The 19,140-nt window shown below is 53.0% G+C and overlaps 1 protein-coding gene across 2 annotated transcripts in view; it reads left to right on the top strand.

Moving 5' to 3' along the window:
* The first annotated feature begins 1,875 nt into the window (after window positions 1–1,875).
* E2f2 (E2F transcription factor 2) overlaps window positions 1,876–19,140 on the top strand; it is a 19,957-nt gene continuing 2,692 nt past the window's right edge. Inside the window, exons 1-6 of one of the 2 annotated variants that reach the window (XM_005394766.2) lie at window positions 1,876–2,213; window positions 7,433–7,538; window positions 10,732–10,945; window positions 11,716–11,874; window positions 14,001–14,115; window positions 15,437–15,629. In XM_005394766.2, coding sequence (XP_005394823.1) covers window positions 1,962–2,213; window positions 7,433–7,538; window positions 10,732–10,945; window positions 11,716–11,874; window positions 14,001–14,115; window positions 15,437–15,629 — 1,039 coding nt within the window. In that variant the 5' untranslated portion in view covers window positions 1,876–1,961. Of the gene's footprint in view, window positions 2,214–7,432; window positions 7,539–10,731; window positions 10,952–11,715; window positions 11,875–14,000; window positions 14,116–15,436; window positions 15,630–19,140 lie in introns of both variants that reach the window. The other variant, XM_005394765.2, reaches the window with a different exon arrangement.

The following is a 19,140-nucleotide window of genomic DNA, read 5'->3' as shown; positions in this document are numbered from 1 at the left end:
TCTGACCTAGACCCTTGAAGGAGCTTAGAGCCCAACTGATAAACAAAGACTGGAAAGCCTTGATTGTTGAGGTTCATGGGTCAGAAGAGGGCAAGAGGTGCTCTGGCTGTGAGGGGGGCACAGGCAGGGAAGCCTTCTTGGAAGGTGAGGTCCTTGAAGGACCAAGGAGATACGGAGACTAAAAGGGTCTGTGTACTGGAGATAAGGTCAGAGATGTAGCAACAGCTGCCAGTTCTTGCAGCTCCTGCTGAGACAGGATCCGTGCTGAAAACGCCACTTGCATTATCTCATTAGGTTTCCCAATGATTCCATGAGGTAAGGGTTATTAGGCAGGAGAAAACCGAGGCTCAGAGAATTTAAAAAACTTGCCTGGGGTCACACAGTTAGTTCAGCAGGGCCTGAGTTTGAATCCAGACATGCTGGTGATAATGGAGGGCTTTAAATGCCAAGGCACAGCCTTCCATACAAGTCAAGTCACACAGCACCAGGCAGGAATCAGCACACGCGCTTCCCCGCTGCCTCGGTCTCCTCCCTGAGCCTGCCTCAACTGGAGAGATGAGGAATGTAAACAGGTGATCAGCAATGAAGGTTTGAAATGAATGAGAGAGGCCCTTGGGACAAAAGGATTGTGCAGGAGAAACCTAGGGGTGTTCAGATATTTACTGAGCGTGAAGTCATGGGAAAGCAACTGTGGACCAGAGCGTGCTCCGCACTCCGGACCCCCACCGGGCTGCGCCTGTGAAAGCGCAGGGCGCAGGGCGCGGTTTAGGAGGGAGAGTCGGGAGGAGCCGTTTCCTGGAACACACAGGAGCTCCGCAGCTGGACTGTCCCAGATTGACTGCCAGTTCTCAAATTGGCAGATCTCTCTGTATGACCTTGGGCAAGTTACCCCGCCTTCTCAGACTCTCCCACGTTACCTTCCTCTTCCCAGGGTTGTTGGAGGAAATGAAATAAAACAACAGATCCAATGGTCTAACGTGGTGTTTGACATACAGCAGGTGCTCAATAGATGTTAGTTTTTCCCTGCGAAGAGTAATTAAATATTAAGCTCTGTCCCTCGGCCCCTGTCAAGTAAGGGTACAGGTATCCTGGTGTTCTTTTTAGCAGGAAATGGGATATAAATACATATAATCGAGCTAAACAGCAGTGTAATTTTAACAAAAGGCCCTGTTGCCATACACCGTAGGGTGTAGCTTTAGGTGCTGACTTCCGCGCCAAAATGTTTTCTCCTAACCCCAAAGAGCCCGAGCTCATTCGCCAGCAACTGTACAGTGCTCTGGCAGACTGTACCGTCTATCCCGGAACCACCTTCTGTCCCAGTTTCCGCGAGCGGCTAGCGCCTGCGGACGCTGGGGAAACAGCAGATGTCGCGGCCCCTTTAAGCAGTGAAGCTGGCGGTGCAGCCTCCGCTTCAAAAGCAGCTCCTTTCCGGGGGGTGGAGCCTGTACCTGTTGCAGCAGCCAATCGGCGCGCGGCATTTTCCGCGGGAAATCTGAATTTCGCGGCACGTAGTTTGGCGCTAAAAAAAAGGGACAAGAAAAAAGAAACCGAGAAAGGCTCGGGGCCCAGAGAGCGATCCAAGAGCTACTCAGGGCCTTGAGGTCCCCTCTTCTGTCCGAGCGCGTCGCGTCTCTGCCACGCTTGTGGGCTCCGGGAGCCCCTGCCCATATCGGGCCGGATCGCAGCGTCCAGGCTCTCGGGACTCGGGTCGTTCTCCGGGAGGACGGCCCCTGGCAGTGCCACTGCCCGCCTGGCGATCTCCAAGCGGCGATCTCCAAGCACTGCTTGGCTCGGCCGCGGGCCAGGAGGGGAGGGTCCGGCCGTGCCCCGCCGGCGTCCATTGGCGGCTTTGCCCGGCCTCCGCGCCATGCCGCGGGCCGCGTGAGCCGCTGCAGGCTCCAGAGCCCGCAAGTGCCAGCGGGCGCGCCAGTCCGGCTTGGGTGGGGGGCGCCGCAGTCGCCATGCTGCGTGGGCCCCGGGCCCTGGCCCCAGCCGTTGCGCAGCCTCCCAAGGGGGTGCCCTCTTTGAGCCCCACTGAGCTGTGGCCTCCGGGCCTAAGCAGCCCCCAGCTCTGCCCAGGCACCACCACCTACTACACTTCGCTGTTCCCGCAGTCGGTGCCTCCCGCTGCAGCGCCTGGCACCTGCCTCGACGCCACCCCCCACGGACCCGACGGCCAAGTCGTGCGCTGTGTGCCGGCTGGCCGGCTGCCGGTAATGCTGGGGACCCTCACTGCTTCCCTCCGTGCTTTTCTGGGTGGAGGGAGGGGGACCTGGGATCGAGTTGGGGAGGAGGAAGATGAGTTTTCAGTTGCCAAAACAATCATTGCCCCCAGTATCTAGTAGAAGACCCGTCATTTTCAGACTTTGGATGAAATAATCTCGTCCTTAGTAGTGGGGTACGGAGGACTGCACTGGGAGTCTCCAGTGCTGTGTGACCTTGGGTACATTGTTTGGCCCGGAAAAGAGAACTGGGCTTGGCCCGGGGATAATTTGAGGACTTTAAAAGGGGATCCGTCTCCTGGGTCTCAGTCCAGTCTGGCTTGGGCGGACTCCAGGTTGTTCATCCCACGAACCCTTTCCCAAGTATCTGCCTTACATCCCAGACCCCGTCTTCCCTCCTGATAGCCGGCAGAGGATGCAGATGGAGAAGCCCCCCTGGGCTCCTGCTCGGAGGGCTGTTTCCTCCTCAAACCCCCAGGCCGAGTCCAGGGAGGGCCCAGAGTGTGGTGTGTGTGCTGTGCGCTGGGAATTCCTGGAGCTCTGGGGTATCGAAACCACCTCCGTGTGGGGGTGGAATTGGAAAGGACCTGGGGGAGCGAGGGTGGGGGTGGGGGAGCCTGGTTTCTAGCTCTAGCTCTGGCTCTGCTGCTAACTCATGTACCGTTTGGACAAGTCGGGGCCTCAGTTTCCTCTCCCTGAAAATGTACGGTGCTGGCTCATCTCCGGTCACTTCCAGCTCCCGGTCCTGGGTTTTGGAACCAGGCTCCAGGAGGGAAGTTGGGGGTGTTGTAGGTTTGCTTATGTATGGGAGGCCACACAAGGACAAGATGAGTTCCCGTGGTCTCAGAGACATCTGGTCAGACCCGTGCCAATCGGCAGGCACCAGTCCCAGCCATCTCGGGCTGTAGGCAGAGCCCCAGTTCCTGCCACTGGAAACATGCTTTGTTTTACCCGGCCGGAGTTCCGTCCTGCACATTATCTCCAACTAGAAGAGTAGGAAGCAGGCATGCTATTATCCCCATTTTATAGGTCAAGCAACTGAAGATAGCTATTGTCTTGTGGTGTCTTGTGTTCGGCATTTTACAGCCTGAGATGTTTTCGTAGGCTGTGAGGCAGGTGGGGTTAATAGCTCCATGTTACAGGGAGAAACTCTGGGTTGGAGGGAGGATATGACCTGAGCAAAGTCACACAGGGAGCTGGGGGGCTGGCTCCCAAGACCACCTTCTCCATGCAACCTTGACTTTCCCCAGTACCGCGTGACTTAGGAGCCGGGTGATACCAGGGAAAGGGCTCTGTGTCACACATGGTCTCTCCTCTGGCCAGCTGCTTTCAAACTCAGAGTTTCAGTAACAGCTGTGGCGCTGAGCTGCTTTCATCCCTCCCAAAGGAACCCTAGTGCATCTGTCTTACCTCCCTCCCAGGGGGGCTCAGGGTTCTTAGCAAGAATGGCTCTCCTTTACTGAACGCCTCTCCTATGCCAGGCACCGCTTGGCATTCTTCACTTTCATTATCTTGGACGTGATGCCCGGCCTGAGGCACCTTGCACATGAGAAGGCTAAGCAGAGAAGTGAAGACACCTGCCCAAGTCACCGGCCGAGAAGTGGGGGATCTCTTTGTGCGAGACCCCCTAAAGGCCTGCCAGGTCCAGAGCCCCTTCTCCTGTGGTCACCTCAGTCCCTGCTTACTCATTTTACAAGGGCGTGACCTGGAGCCGTTCCAAACCCAACCCTGGGTGTGACTGCCTGCTTTGTGGCCAAGCTGCAAAGTGCAGGGTGAGCAGGATTTGTTGGGGAGCTGCCCCTTACAGGGATGGCAATTAACTTTGATGGGGGAATAAAGGCTAGAACCCGGGTCTTCTTGCTGCCTGTCTAGTGCTCTTGCCACCACTCCCTGGAGAAGACGAGGGGGATGCTCCTGTACAGAGCTCCCCTCTCTATGTTGAATCCCCTGTCTGACCAGGCACGAAGCATAATTATGTCTCAGGCCCATGGGGAGCTGTGAAGACAGTTGGGCCCTGCAGTGGTTCTCTTTTTCCCTTGAATTCATCTATATTATCTAGACTTCCATAACAGAAAATATGCTTTGAGACTGGGTCTTGCTCTGTTGCCCAGGCTAGCTCAAATGTTGCCCAGGCTAGCTCAAATGTTGCCTGGGCTCAAGTGATTTTCCTGCCTCAGCCTCCTGAGTAGCTGGGACTGTAGGTGTGCACCGCCATACCAGGCAGAAAGTAAACATTTCACTGAACTTGACAAGCAGGTCAGAAGAGGAAGTGTAGGCTCAGAGGGGTGAGGCAGCCAAGCCAGGCTGCCTAGCTACCAAGTTCCTTCCCGGTGCTCCTGTCCCATACTGTCTGATCTGAAGCTTAGGAGAGACCTGACTCCATCTCTTTGTGACCTTGAGCAAGTCGCTTTCCTTTCTGTGGCCCCAGTGTCCTCACCCTGCTGCCTGGAAGGGGTTGCGCCCTGGGGAGCTCTGCACAGGAAGGAGCTGTGCTTTTCTCCCAGGGGTGGGCAGGGTGAATCGTAAGCAGGCCAGAGGGGCTGCCAGTGCGAGTCCAGGTTAGAGCCAGGCTGGCCTTGGGTGTGGCCACGGACCTTTGTTTTCCTGGCACTGTCTCTGCATCTCCCTTTTGAACTCTGCCTCTGCTGGTGCCCGGCACCTTAGTACTGGCAGCTCCCCTGTGCAGACACGTGTGGAGCAGAGCGCCCGGCTGCACTGTCTTGCTGACTCCTCCGCGGAGGGGGGCGGATTGGCCCCAGTTTACAAGTGGCTCAACCAGTTACGAAGCAGGAGGCCTAGCCAAGAACTGGGTCTGATCCCAGGACCCGACCTCAGCCTCCCCGGGGCTAGTCCTCTGCCTCCTTGGTTCTGCAGGACCATCTTAGCTATGCGTTGATTTTTCTCCCATCCTTCCTTCTTCTCTTCCTCCCTTGCCTTCATTTCGGTGCCAGGGTTTGAACCTGGCGCCTAGTGCATGCTGGACAAGTGTTCTGACACCGAGCTACTCCCTCGGCCCCCGTACATTGACTTTTCTCAAACGTGTCGGAGAGGTGTCCTTAGGCAAGAGACACTCTGTTGCCTGCAGGCCTGGGAGCACAGCGTAAGGGTGCGGGGGAGTGGGGGGAGCAGGCCTTGGCCCATATTCCAGCAAATCCTGGGGGGATGTAGGTGGGACAGAGCCGAGGCAGCTTGGTGGGTGACCTGGAAACCCGATGCACTTAGGTTCAGATCCTGGCCCTGCTTCGTCTATGTGACCTTGGAAGTGCACCCTGACCTCTGAGTAGTCTTGTCTGCCAAGGGAGATTGCCAGCACTGATACTGCGGGAGTCTCGGAGCAGGAGCTAGGCCCAGCACGAGGAACCTGGTCAAGGTCCTGGCTGCCCGCTGTGCTCTGCAGGTGGGAGCTCTGGCGGGGGAGGGGAGTAGCGTTGGGAGGCTCCAGGCTGCTCCCTCCTGCTTCGGGCAGCAGTTGGCCCGCCCTCCCTTCCTCTCCCTGCCCTTGGTATTCCTTTGGAGGATGAGCGAAGGACCCTGGCATGGGCAGCGTCGGTCAGGATGGAGAAAGGCCTTAGCTCACCCCATTGCTGTGCCTTCAACTGTAAAATGGGGCCTGGCATGGAAGGCTCATGAGGAGATGGGGGCTGGGGCTCAGTGAGGCTCAGAGCCGTTGGAAGTTTGCAGTGAAAGCCTGGCCCTCTCTCAAGTGACAGGACCGTGTGGTGCCCCCAGAATCTAGGATTTCACCAGCTGAGAGATAGGTAAGCAGTGTTCAAGGGCACGCGCAGGGAGCTGTTTGGATTACGTCTAGGTCTTGGTGGGGGAGTGGAGAGGAGCATCGTTTCCATTTCCTTGAAGCAAGGAGCAGAGCTTCTCCAGTCAGCGCAGGAAGACTTCCTGGGGGAGGCAGGAGAGGGAGAGGGGGACTGTGAGCAGGAGGAGCCGTCCCCCTCAGCCCCACCTGTCAGCCCAGCTGTGGGTGGCAGCAGTTAGCCGTCTCAGCCCTACTGAGCATGACCTCACTACCAAGTGTTAAAATAGGCCTGGAAGCCAAGGCAGGGGGTCTGGGCGACAGGGGGACAGAAGAGGAAGGAAATGGGCTCAGGGTGTCAAGGAGGATGTTGAGATTGGATTTTAGGGAAAGTACCATGCATTTCCTGAACACTTACTGTATGCTAAGCCACAGGCTGCGAACTTTACAGAAGTGTCCTCTGCAAGCCTCACCATAGCTCTGCCTCATTTCACAGAGGAGGAGACTGAGGTTCCTAGCTGTGCAGCGTTTCCCCTGGTCACAGAGAGCCTGCGGCCCTGGCCCAGCCTCTGACCTGTGCCCCAGTGCCCTGGTGCTGGCCCTGCCCTGCCCCTGCCTAACCTGGAGGGAGGCCCTCCCCGGGCAGTGCAGCTCAGCGTAGCCCTGGGCCTCTGTGGGGCCCGGTGGCGGTGGTGGCAGGGAGGAGCAGATGGGTCTGTGGTTTGATTTCCCCAGCAGGTGTTTCCCAAGCTTGGCGGGAACGGGGAGGGGCAGCGGGGCTTTAGCAGCTGGCCCTTAAGATACTGGGGGAGGACTCATTGTCTGCCCCTCTGTGAAGAAAGAATGGCACATAGTGTATCGAGGAGGCCCCGGGCCCTTGAGTGACAGCCCAAACATGGGGGTGGGGGATGTTTGCTCCGCTTCCCATGTGGGCACCTCCCTGGGTGTGGCACCAAGCCAGGAAGTCCCCTGGGCCTGGGCGGATGCCGGGCTCCGCTCTGATAAGGGCCAGCTGTGGGGCTGTGATGGGCACCCTAGCCAGCTGGGCCAGCTGCTGCTTGGAGGCTGCGGTCCCCAGCCTGATGTGGTTTAGGTCCTACCCGCTCCTTCCGGCTGGTGTGTCCTCTGGGCATGGGGGTTGTGTGGAGGCAGCCTGTGGCCTAGGGTGAGGGAGCCTGAGCACTTGGCCTCCCTGGGTTTGGTGGCCTTCAGTGCTTGGGCCTCAGAGATAGGAGTGTCACCCCCCGAGCCCCCGAAAACAGTGCTTGCCCCCTCCGAACGCTCACTTCTCAGACCATTGCTATTTTCTTACCAAATGGGGCCGAGCTTCACCAGCATGGTGGCAAACAGGCACAGGAGGAGGCTGCCGGTGGCCTCAAGTCTTAGCCCCAGGTGGGCGAAAGGCTGAGGAAGGATCAGTTCTCACACTCTGCCTGTCTCTCTCTCTCCCCGTCTCTCCTAGGCCAAAAGGAAGCTGGACCTGGAGGGTCTTGGGAAGCCTGCGGTCCCTGAATTCCGAACTCCCAAGGGGAAGTGCTTCCGCGTGGACGGCCTTCCCAGCCCCAAAAGTAGGCTTCCGCTGGGGCACCTGGGGGGAGGTGGGGCAGGGACAGGGGCCAGCGGGCCAAGGCGTCAGCAGTGATACGCGGCCCACAGAGAAAACAGACCACGCTTGCTGGTTTACCAAAGTTTCCTGTGTGTTCCCACTTGACCCTGCCCAGTAGATTTTCTCCCATCCGACTACGCAGCTGAGACTCAGTCCGTGCCCAGGGTCCCGCAGCTAGCGTGGAGTCAGGACAAAAGCGTATGTGAGCCTTGTATTGCTTCTTACGCGCCATGCCTATGATCTGTCTGATGACCAGTACTCACCAAGAGCTTACCGTTTTTAAAAGTTTTCATATTCTTTTTTTGGTCTTTTTGAGACAGGGTCTCACTATGCAATTCAAGCTGGCCTTGAGCTCACTTGGTAGCCCCAGCTGGTCTCAAACTCGCAACAATCTTCCTGCCTCAGCCTCCCGTGTGCTGGGATTACAGGCATGAGCCACCACGCCTGGCTTAGTTTTCATATTTAGAGAAAAGTGAGGAGGCTCAGTTCCGGCCCCAATCCCAGCAAAAACTGGAAGACTACACTTTTCCAGCCAAGCCACCTCTCGTCTCTAGCACCTCTGATTTTCTTTCTTTTTGTTTTTCATTTGTCCGTGTTTGCAGCGTATAATGTTACATTCCTGGTATGGAGTTGGTACACGTACATCACACATCTTAATTCCTTTCCTCATCCTCCTTCCCTCTTCTCTCCCTCTGTCTCTTAATCCCCTTCCCATTTGAGAAAGGGCTTTCTGCCTACATCCTATTGTCTATCTTTTGTGTTGCTCTTTGTTTTTATTTATTTATTGTTTTTTTTTCCGGTACCGGGAATCGAACTCACGACCTTGTGCTTGCCAGGCAGGGGCTGTGCCGCTGAGCTAAATCCCCAGCCCCTGTATTGCTCTTTATTTATAATTTGGCTTTGTCATATAAGAGAGACCATGCAGTATTTAAGCTTGATTTGCTTCACTTAACGTTATGGTCTCAAGGTGAATCTGTTTTACTACGAATGACTCAAATTTATCCTTTACGACAGTAGTACTCCATTTTACGTAAATGCCACGTTTGCTTAATCCATTCTTCTGCTGACGGACATATAGGCTGCTTCCAAGATGTAGCTATGACGAATTGTGTTTCTATAAGCATAGGTATGCATGTCTTTAACTCTTTCAGGAAGATCCTTAAAAGGAGAATAGCTGGGTCAGATGGAGTTTCTAGTTTTAGTATTTTGCAGATTTTCCATACTGATATCCATAGCGGTTATACGAGTTTACATTCCCACCAATGTAGAAGGGTTCCTCCCCTCTCCGCAGCCAATTCTGTTTTTTTTTTTTTTTTTTTAATGAAAGCAATACACATATGGTGAAAACTACCAAACCAAAAATTTCAAACTGTGAGGCAGGATGTTAAATGAGGTAAAGTAACTAGTAATACACTTTATATATCTTTTTGGAAATTATATTGTACTATAAAAATAAATATAGAAGCATCAAAAAAAAATTTTTTTCTTTCTTTTTGGTACTGAGAATCGAACTCAGGACCTTGCGCTTACCAGGCAGGCGCTGCACTGCTGAGCTACATCCCAGGCCCCAAAGTTCTCATATTTAGTTCAATCTGATGTTTCTGTAGGAGACATTAGCTCAGGGTAGGGCACAGGCTAACCAGAGTCTCTCTCATACACGCTGACAGAGCTAAGTAACTCAGGGGAAATAGGGCTCAACTTAATCCAGGCTGTCTGCCGAATGAGTGGCCTGAGAAGTGAGCATTCAGAAGGGGCAAGTCCTGTTTTCTGGGAGGCAAATGATACTCCCACCTCTGAGACTCAGGCTCTGGAGACAACCAAATCCAGAGAGGCCAAGGGCTCAGGCTGAGGCGGGAGGATTGTGAGTTCGAGGCCATCTTAGCTACGTAGTAAGACCCTGTCTCAAAAAGAAAAAGATCCAGAGGCCCAGGAATCTTCCTAAAAATAAGTCAATATTCTACTTAAAGTAGGAATTTGAACCACTGAGTGGGAGAAACGCTAGTTTCCCCAACCTAATGAAGAAGGTATGTGACTGGGTGGGAAACCGGTGTCCAGGCAGGGCTCCGACCTGACTTGACCAGTCTGATCTCTTCTGTGAACCCTAGTGTCATCTGTAAAATGAGGCACAGCTAGATCAGGAATGAGGAGAAAGTTTCTTCTCCAATTGATTGGGAGAGGCTGCCCAGAGTACTGCATAGAAGAAATCTCACGCTTAGCAGGACTACTGACAAAGGGTGCACAGATCAACTAGTAATGTCTGCCACGCGCACAGAACGTGACAAAGTACTGAGTGCCAAACGCTCACCATCTGTGTTAAGGAATTGTGAATGAAGTCTTTCCAGAGGAACCTGTGATGCTTTAACTCCGGTTCTAGAACTAGTTTGGCCACTGACCTGCTATGTGACTTGCAAGTCACTTGATTGCAAAAGGGCCCCCTGTGGTTTAAGACACTGCAGCTGAGATGTGGTCTTGCAACATCAACCTCACTGAGAAAGGGACCCTTTTCATGAGCCTGTCCCATCTGATGTTATATGACTGATTCCTCTCAGATAATACATGGGAAGAAAAAGCAACTATGCCTCTACAAAATGTTCTCAAATCCAGGCTTGTCAGTCCCCCTCTACCCAAAATCCAAATTCCTGGTATAACTGGGAGAACAGGGTAATGGTGGAGAAGGAAGCCCATGGAGTCAGATGGTCTGGATTTGAATCCTAGTTTTGCCACTTTTGAACTAAGTTGATTCATCAGTCTGTACCTCAGTTTTCTCATCTGAAGAATGGGAGTAGTGGCACAGCAATCTTACAAAGTGTTGTAAGGCTTACACATACCTATGCATGGCAGGTACTTAGACCAATGAGCTGCACACAGCGGGCGGGCCTGGTAGTTATGGGAGTGGAGAGGGCTGCCCCGAGCTGTGGTGCAAAGGTGTTGGAATCAGGCATCAGGAGTATAGGCTTCCTGTCCTGACAGTGTCCCCTGGCTGAGTCACTTTCCTTTTAGATACCAGGTTCCCCGTCTGGATGACAGCAGTGAAAACCCCTGCCTGTGGGCCGTGGGTGGTGGAGCGCAGTAGAAGATGCTGTGGGTCCAGGGCAATGGAGGGGACCCTGCAGGCTGGCCCTCCCTGAGCTTGAGGGACCCTTTTCCCCCCTCAGCGCCCAAGTCCCCTGGAGAGAAGACTCGGTATGACACGTCGCTGGGACTGCTCACCAAGAAGTTCATTTACCTCCTGAGCGAGTCAGAGGATGGGGTCCTGGACCTGAACTGGGCAGCGGAGGTGCTGGATGTGCAGAAGCGTCGCATCTATGACATCACCAACGTCCTGGAGGGCATCCAGCTCATCCGCAAGAAGTCCAAGAACAACATCCAGTGGGTGTGAGTGCCTGGGCGGGGGCCAGTGCTGTGTGCAGAGCCGGGAGCAATAGCCAGTGTCATGGGCGGGGCTGAGGCCAGCATGCAGTGGGCACAAGGGCTGGAGGTGGATCAAGAGCAACCAAAGTTTTCCACGCTGAGTCAGAGGCAGCGTCTTTGAAGTGGGGTGCAAGAGTAGGTGTAAGTGCTTGAGTAATAGTAGGAGCATGAAGAGCAGGGCAGAGTGGAAGACGATTTCTAGCAGGTTGAAAGAGAAGACCTCGGATGCTGCCTGTGTCAGGGATCCCAAGATCCCTCTCTCTTAGCTTAGCACAGTCTCCTGGGAGCTCAGTAGGAATAACCTAGATTCCGCTCCCCACTTCTGGAAGGCCTTAAAGAGGAGACTTTGGAGCCCTGGGGTGAACCCTATGAAAACCTAGACCAGGGGCTCAAGAGCGAGGTCTTTCCACCTCCCTTCCATTTAGGAGAGGCTGAGGCCTAGGGCTGGACTGAGCTGAAAGCTTTATAGAAATGGAGCTCAGGCCTTAACTAGTTTTTTCTCCCTAGCCCAGCCCCCAACCTCAAGTTCCAGGCCATGGACAGTCCCCTGGAGCTAGGCTGGCCCACTGATTTGCACAACCCTGCAGGTGTCACGCCACCGTGGACCGCGTGACTAGCCTCCTCCTGGAGGTTCTCCCACTCCATCAGTGCAGCTCTGCACAGCAGAGCTGGGGCTGGGGTCCCTGGATGCGGACAGGCGCTGATGTTGGGGGCTGCTCTGTTCCCAGAGGCAGGGGAATATTCGAAGACCCCGCCCAGCCTTCGAAGCAGCAACAGCTGGGACAGGAGCTGAAGGAGCTGATGAGCGCCGAGCAGGCCTTGGACCAGCTTATCCAGAGCTGTTCTCTCAGCTTCAAGCACCTGACCGAGGACACAGCCAACAAGAGATATCCTCTTCGCGGGGGGCGGGGCGGGGAGCAGGGCCCAGTGCAGGTTTCCACCTCTCCAGAGTGGATTCATTACTTCCTGCAGGGACTGACTCTCACCAAGAGTCGGGCCCAACTCTTTCTTCCCTCTCAGTGACTTTTCCTTGCAAGACTATTAAAAATAAAACAAATTATGTATGTATTTAGCAGTACTGAGGATTGAACTGAGGGCCTTTGCACTGAGCTACGTCCCTAGCCCTTTTAAAAATTTTTTGTTTTGAGACAGGGTCTTTATTTTATTTTATTTTTTTTGAGACAGGGTCCCACTACATAGTTTAGGCTGTCCTTGAAGTCATCATGTAGGGAAGACTGGCCTCAAACTTACAGTGATGGTCCTGCCTCAGCCTTCTGAGTGCTGGGATTACAGGCATTGAGGCAGGTTCTTGCTAAATCACTGTATTGCCCAGGCTGATCTCAAACGTTAATCCTCCTACCTCAGCTGCCCAAGTAGCTGGGATTACAGTCATGTGCTGCCATGTCTGGCTAGTACATTTCTTTACATCTGGAAAATGGAGGGAGTAGGGAAGAAATAGTGATCTGCTAATTTAACATAGTCATAGTTTGTGTGTGTGTGTGTGTGTGTGTGTGTGTGTGTGTGTTATTAGGGAATGAACCCAGGGCTTCATGCTGAGCTACATCTGCAGCCCTTTTCAAAATTTATTTTGAGACAGGATCTCGCTAAGTTGCTTACAGTGGGTTCAAACTTGGAATCCTCCTGCCTCATCCTCCCGGAGTGCTGGCTTGTACCTCCTTACCCAGTTTATCGTTCCTCATCCATATGTTTATGTGTTATTTAAATATAATTCCATGCCTACTGTATAACATTTTTCAGTCTGACTTTCTCCATTTGGTATATTACTATAGATATCTTTCTGTGTCGTTATATCTTTCCAACCCATTTGGTTGCGCTTCATGAAATTGCTGTTCTTTGGCCACTTTTTACTTTCAATAAAGCAAGTTCATATGGTTGAACCTCACCTTTAAGGTGGTTTGAAGAGCTAGACATGGTAACATATAAAACCCAACTACTTGAGAGGCCGATGCAGGAGTATTGCAAGATTAATTGAGATTGTCTTAAATTTTATTAAAAGAAGTAGTTTCAGACTGTCCTATTCAGACTACACTCTGTTGTGTTGCTAAGGCCCGGAACTGATATTTAGATCATCCAGATTTCCATTTTTGTAAGCAGCATAGCAATGAATACCTTCGATGTAGAATGTCTTCCCGTATTTTTGCTATTACCCTAGGTTATGTTCCTGGGATGGGAATGATGAAGTCAGTGGACATGGACTTTACTAGGGCTCTTTCATGATTTTCCAAATGGTTTTGTGTCTTGGGCTGGGAATATAGCTCAGTGGCACAGCGCCTGCCTAGCAAGCACGAGGTCATGAGTTTGATTCCTGGTACCAAATAGTTTCAGGCCTCGTTGGTTTTTGGCTCTGACCTTGTATTTTTGGAAGGATCCTAGACATTTTGAGAAATACAAGGAAATTTTATGAGATCTTTCTAGTGGGGTGTGGTGGCTTGTGCCTATAATCCCAGCACTCAGGAGGCTGAGACAGGAAGATCAATAAAACTTTGAGGCCAGTCTGAGCTACATAGTGAGACCTTGTCTCAACGCCCCTGCTCCCAAACTCATCTTGCCTTCTCAGAGCTAATGATCTAGCTCGAGAGATAGTCTGTATGAAAAATAGATGCATATATGTGTGTGTGTGTGTATACGATTAAAAAGCAGCATTTTAAAAAGATGACATATTTCGATTTGCTAAAGAATTCAAGGCAGCTGCTGATATACAAAGGACTGGTTGTAGTGTTGAAGATTTCTGAGCTGCATAGGAGTGAAAAAGTGATGTGCAGAAGCTTAGGAGAGGCCTGGAGGTTTGATATTTTGGTGAGAGGGGGTTTGAGATAGGGCCTCACTGGGTACCCCAGGCCACCCTCAAACTCACTAGTAGCCCAGGCTGGCCTCAAACTTTCTAGTCTTCCTGCCTCAGCCTCCCAAGTGTTGGGACTGCAACATTGGCCACCCTTCCTGACCGGGAGTTTCGTTTTTGAGCGGTCACTTTTCTTAACCCTCCCGCTGCTACGCTGGCCTACGTGACCTACCAAGACATCCGTGCTGTCGGCAATTTTAAGGAGCAGACGGTGATCGCGGTCAAGGCCCCTCCGCAGACAAGGCTGGAAGTGCCAGACAAAGCTGAGGTGAGAGGGGAAGCCTTTGGCGCAGAGCAGGATTGGAGGGTCTTGTTCAGTCTTGCTAATAGCTCTGTCCCTGACACTGAGCAGCCCCAAGCTCTGCTGGTCCATTTTGGTGCCCATTGCAACACTGGTGGCTTCCAAGCTGGTGCAGCAATGACAGAAGCTGAGAGGGCAATAGAGGCTGAGGCAGGAGGATCTCAAGTTCAAGCTATGCTTAGACAACTTAGTGAGACACCGTCTTAAAATTAAAAATAAAAAAGGACTGGGATTGTAGTTCAATGTAAAGGCCCCAAGTACCACTAAAAGGAAAAAATAGGAAGACAAGACTGAGTACAGGGCTGGGCATGTAGCTCAGTGGTAGTGGGCTTGTTTAGCATGTTCAAGGCCCTGGGTTTGATCAGCGGCACTGAATTAAATAAGGAGATAGGGTTTGTCCATGTGGAATACTCCACAAAGAACAGAGTGTCGGCCTGGATGGCCCGTGTGCAGTGCTTTTTTGGGAGGGAGGGGGAGCGAAGGGAATTGAACCAAGGCTTTCACACTGAGCTACATCCCCAACCCCTTTTTATTTTCTATTTTGAGATTGGCCTCACTTAAGTTGCCCAGGGTGGGCTTGAACTTGTAAACCTCCTGCCTCAGCATCCCAGAACACTAGGATTACAGACAAGTGCCACCAGGCCTGGCTTTGTGTGCAGTGCCCTGTGGGCACAGTGGGAAGGCTAAGTGTCAGGACTCCTGCTTAGAGGTACCAGAAAGCCAGGTCTAACCGGCGTGATTCAAGGGTGTGTGTGTGGGGGACCATGTGAGGAGTCCAGGGGGGACATTTGGAGACTGGAGGCAAGGCTGTGACTTAGAGCTCTCTGTCCCCAGCCCCCACCTGCCTCTCTCTGTGCTGCCTCTGTTCCCAGCTGGGCTGTCCCCTCTGGTGGCAAACAGAGCTTTGTGATACCAGCTCAGCCGCCCCACCTCCAGCCCCGGGAACTGAGCTCATTTCGCATATTCCAACCAGAGCCCAGGGTCCACTGTGTCATGCGCTTCCCTGCACCGATCCTGTCCCTCTAACTTTCCCAAGCTCAGCCCCTGAAGTTGGGGACCCCATGTCCCCCCCAGAGTGGGTGGGGGAGTGGCTTCCCAAAGGAAAATCAGTGTTCCCGCTAGAAGGGGCCAAGGGGGCCGGGCAGCAGAGTAGCCCAGGGAGGTGGGCCTCAGTCAGGGACTGACCTGCTCACGTGCGCCGTGGCAGCCCCCCGCCTCTGTGCACACCGTGAGCCGTGCGTCAGCGTCCAGTGCTCAGAGCCGTGACCCTGCTCCCCTTTCTCCCCAGGAGAACCTGCAGATATACCTGAAGAGCACCCAGGGGCCCATCGAAGTCTACCTGTGCCCGGAAGAGGTGCAGGAGCCCGACAGCCCTGCCAGCGAGCCCCTCCCTTCCACCTCCACCCTCCGGCCCAGCCCGGACTGCGCCCCATCCGACACTGGCTCCGACCCTGCCGACCTGGAGCTCGCAGCCTCCTCAGGTAGGGGCGGGAGGTGGGCAGAGCGGCTGGCCTCAGTTTCTCCTTCTGCACTCGCATTTGTTGGCCACCTCCCATCTTGCCAGCGGCTGGGGGCACAGTCATCTCCCCACACGTGTGCTCTGCACTTTCTGCTGAGGGAGCACACGTGCACCCCTGTTTTAATGAGGAGTTGGTGTTCTGGGGCAGAAGTGGGTCTGGATTTGAACCCCAGCTCAGCCTCTTATCAGCTGTGTGTGTTTGGACAAATGACACACCCCCTCTTTGCCTCAGTTTCCTCATCTGTACATTGGGCATAGTAGTTAATAATATGGAACTCTTAGGTTATTGTGGGATTAATGAGTTCAAAAGTAAAGCACTTGGTCTGACAGTAACCACTGGCCACTATATTACTACTGCCACTGCCACCAGGACTGCCGCTACTGTGAGGGCTGCTAGCACGCAGTAAGCCCACAGTAAGCGGAAACTACAGTTGCCTAGGAGGCTCAAAACTTTTTTGGAAAATAGTAACTGAGATTTTTTTTTTTTAACCATGTCCAGGGCCAAGTAATTCCATCTCATGCTATTCCTCCTAACAGTTCTTGGATTAGGTTTTATTATTTCCAGTTTGGAGATAAATAACCTGAGCCACAGAGGTGATGTGACTTACCCTAGGCTTCCCACCTGGGAAGCTACACAGCTATGTCTTTGTGTGTGTGTGTGTGTGTGTGTGTGAGTGTGTGTGATACTGAGGACTGAGCCCAGGGCTTTCACACAGCTATAACCTCAGGCCATTTAGATTTTTTATTTTGAGACAGGCTCTTGCTAAATTGTCCAGGCTGGCTTTAAATTTGTAACCTCCTGCCTCAGCCTCCCAGAGTGCTAGGATTATATATGTGTCCACTGTCACACCCAGGATATATTTTGAATTTGGTCTCCACACTCCTAGCTATCTTCACAGGTGGAAAATAAATCAAGGAAGGGGCTCCTGGCTCGGAGCTGGGTGGTAGAGCTGGTGACGTCTGACTGGAAGTTGCCAGGGACTGAGGAGGCAGGGGAAGTCCTGCCAGCGTGCGAGGGGGCGGGAGTCCAGAGGCGCAGAAATGGAAGCTTTCAAGGCCCCTCGTGTTGAGTGGCTCCTACCCTTAGTTGGGCTCCGCTCCAGGTTGGACTGGTAGGAGTCCTCAAGGCCCTGCGGCCGGCCTTCCATTTTCTGTTTGGTTAGCAGTGAGATTCTCTTCCCTAGGGCCCTTGCGTTTAAATCAAGGCAGAGCTAGAACTGGTCTGATGGAAGATGCTTGGTGCTGCGGGTGGTGGGGTCTGCAGAACACAGGTTGGGTTTCATTCCTTTAATTCAAAAAGTTGACAAACTTGCCTGCAGGGCAAAGCTGGCCTGCTTTTACATAGCTCATGAGCTAAAAATGAATAGTTTTTACCTTGTTTTTTTTTTACTTTTTTCCCCCCTATGGTACTAGGACTTGAACCCAGGGCCTTAGCACTGAGCTACACCCTCAGCTCCTTTTACTGCCTATTTTGAGACAGGTTTCAGTGAGTGACCCAGGCTGACCTTGAACTTGTGATCCTCCTGCCTCAACCTCTCAGGGGTCTGGAGTGGCAGGCATGCACCACCACTCCCAGCTCAGAGTTACTTTTCTTTGCTCCCCTTTCAAGTAAAACTTGCCCAAGAGTTTTCTGGATTTTTACTTTTTTTTTTGATATAGGAACTCGAACTCAGGGCCTCACCCTTGCCGGGCAGGCGCTGTGCCACTGAGCCACATCCCCAGCCTGATTTTTACATTTTTAAAGCGCTGAGGAGGGAGCAGTTGTGTTACAGGGGCCTCAAGTGCCCCACACAATCTAAAATGCTGCCTAGCTGTTTAGAAAAGTTTGCTGATCCTGAGCTCACTCAACCCTTGGTTTTACACATGAATAAACCAAAGACCCCAGGAGGGCAGGTGGCTTCTCCAAGGTCGCACAGCAAGTTGCTGGTAGAAATGGGACCAGAGCCCAGACTCCCAGCTCTTCTGTGGTGATCTGGCCTGTGTTTGTGGCCTCATCCGGGGCTCGGGGCATCTCCCTGTGCCAGCCAGCTGGGCCCCGGGCACCTCCCCACCGCCTATCTCCTACCCCAGACCTGCACCCCACCCTGGTGCTCCTCCTGCTGCTCTGCCTTCTCCGTCAACATGTGCATAGCTCTCTGGAGTCAGCTTACCCTCCCTTGTCCCCAGTCCTTGGGTGGAGGTGGTGGACCCCGTGGAGCACACAAGGGTAAAGTTGCTACCAGATTTTGACAGATCAAGACCTGAGCTGTGGGAGGAGGAGGAGGAAGCCTTGAAGGAGTTTACTACCCATGTGTGCATACCTGTAATCCTAGCACTTGGGAGGCTGAGGCAGGAGGATTGCCACGAGTTCAAGGCCAGCCTGGTATATATAAGGAGACCCTATCTCAAAAAAAAAGAAAAGAGACCTGTGGCCCAGAGAGTAGAGGCTACCCAGCAGTCAGTGGTAGAGCCAGCCCAGAAGCCAGCTCCCGTACTGTGACTACCCCTCCAGCCTTGTCACTTTGTCCCTGCTTTGTCCCTGCTGTGGGAGGAGGAGGAAGCCTTCCTGAAGGAGTTCACTACGCGCATGTGCACCGCACATATGTGTTCCGTGTCCTGGCCTGAAGTGGAGGGGTTTTGAGGTCCGAGCACCAGAGGCCAGGCCCAAAGTGGAGGTCACTGTCGTCTTGGCACCTGGGTCCTGGCCCTGGTTCTCATATCCAGGAGGATTGCTGACCCTTTGCAGCCTCAGTTTCCCTCATTTGTAATAGAAGAGGTTTGAACAAGGGTTGCCGCTAACCCCCCGCCCCAGGCTCTGGCATTGTTCAGAAAACTCAAATGAAGCTGACGGTACAGGATTTGAAATTGGGAGCCGTGGGTTCCAGCCTGTACCTCACCTCTTGGTGACTTGGTGATAGTGGAGGAGTCACTTTAACTTCTCCAAGCCTTGGCTTCTATATCTCTAAAATGGGACACTTGCAATATCCTCCTCAAGCTGTGTGTGGTGATGCGTGCCTGTAGTCTCAGCTGCTTGGGAGGCTGAGGCAGGAGGATCCCTTGTACCTAGGAGTTCGAGGCCAGCCTGGGCAACACAGTGAGACTCCATCTCAACAAACAAACAACAGATTCCCCCATGAATATTGGGTGGGTTACAGGAGATGCTGCAGCTTGAGATGAGTGTGGCTTTTAAACAGCTGATGTGAGCTAAGCATTACTGTGTAGGGCCTGGTGCAGTTTAGGGGATAAAAAAGCGCCATGGAGAGTGTGGTGAAGCCGGAATTACAAAGGGCGGGTCTACTCTGGACTGGATCAGGGGCAGGAAAGAGCAAGGTCCACACACCTTATCGCAGTTGCTGCTTCCAGTGACTCTGCCAGGTGGATCCTTGTTTTTCCGTGTGAAGAGGCAGCCTCCAAGTCCGACAGCTGACAGGAGAGGGGTATATGCCAAGAAATGTAATTGCTGAATCATATTGTAATTCTTTTTTTTTTTTTTT

Source organism: Chinchilla lanigera, unplaced genomic scaffold (assembly GCF_000276665.1).
Source record: "Chinchilla lanigera isolate Chin_1 unplaced genomic scaffold, ChiLan1.0 scaffold00051, whole genome shotgun sequence".
NCBI classification, from domain to species: Eukaryota; Metazoa; Chordata; class Mammalia; order Rodentia; family Chinchillidae; genus Chinchilla; species Chinchilla lanigera.
Note: the sequence above shows the minus strand (reverse complement) of the source record. Positions and strands in the feature narration are given on the sequence as shown.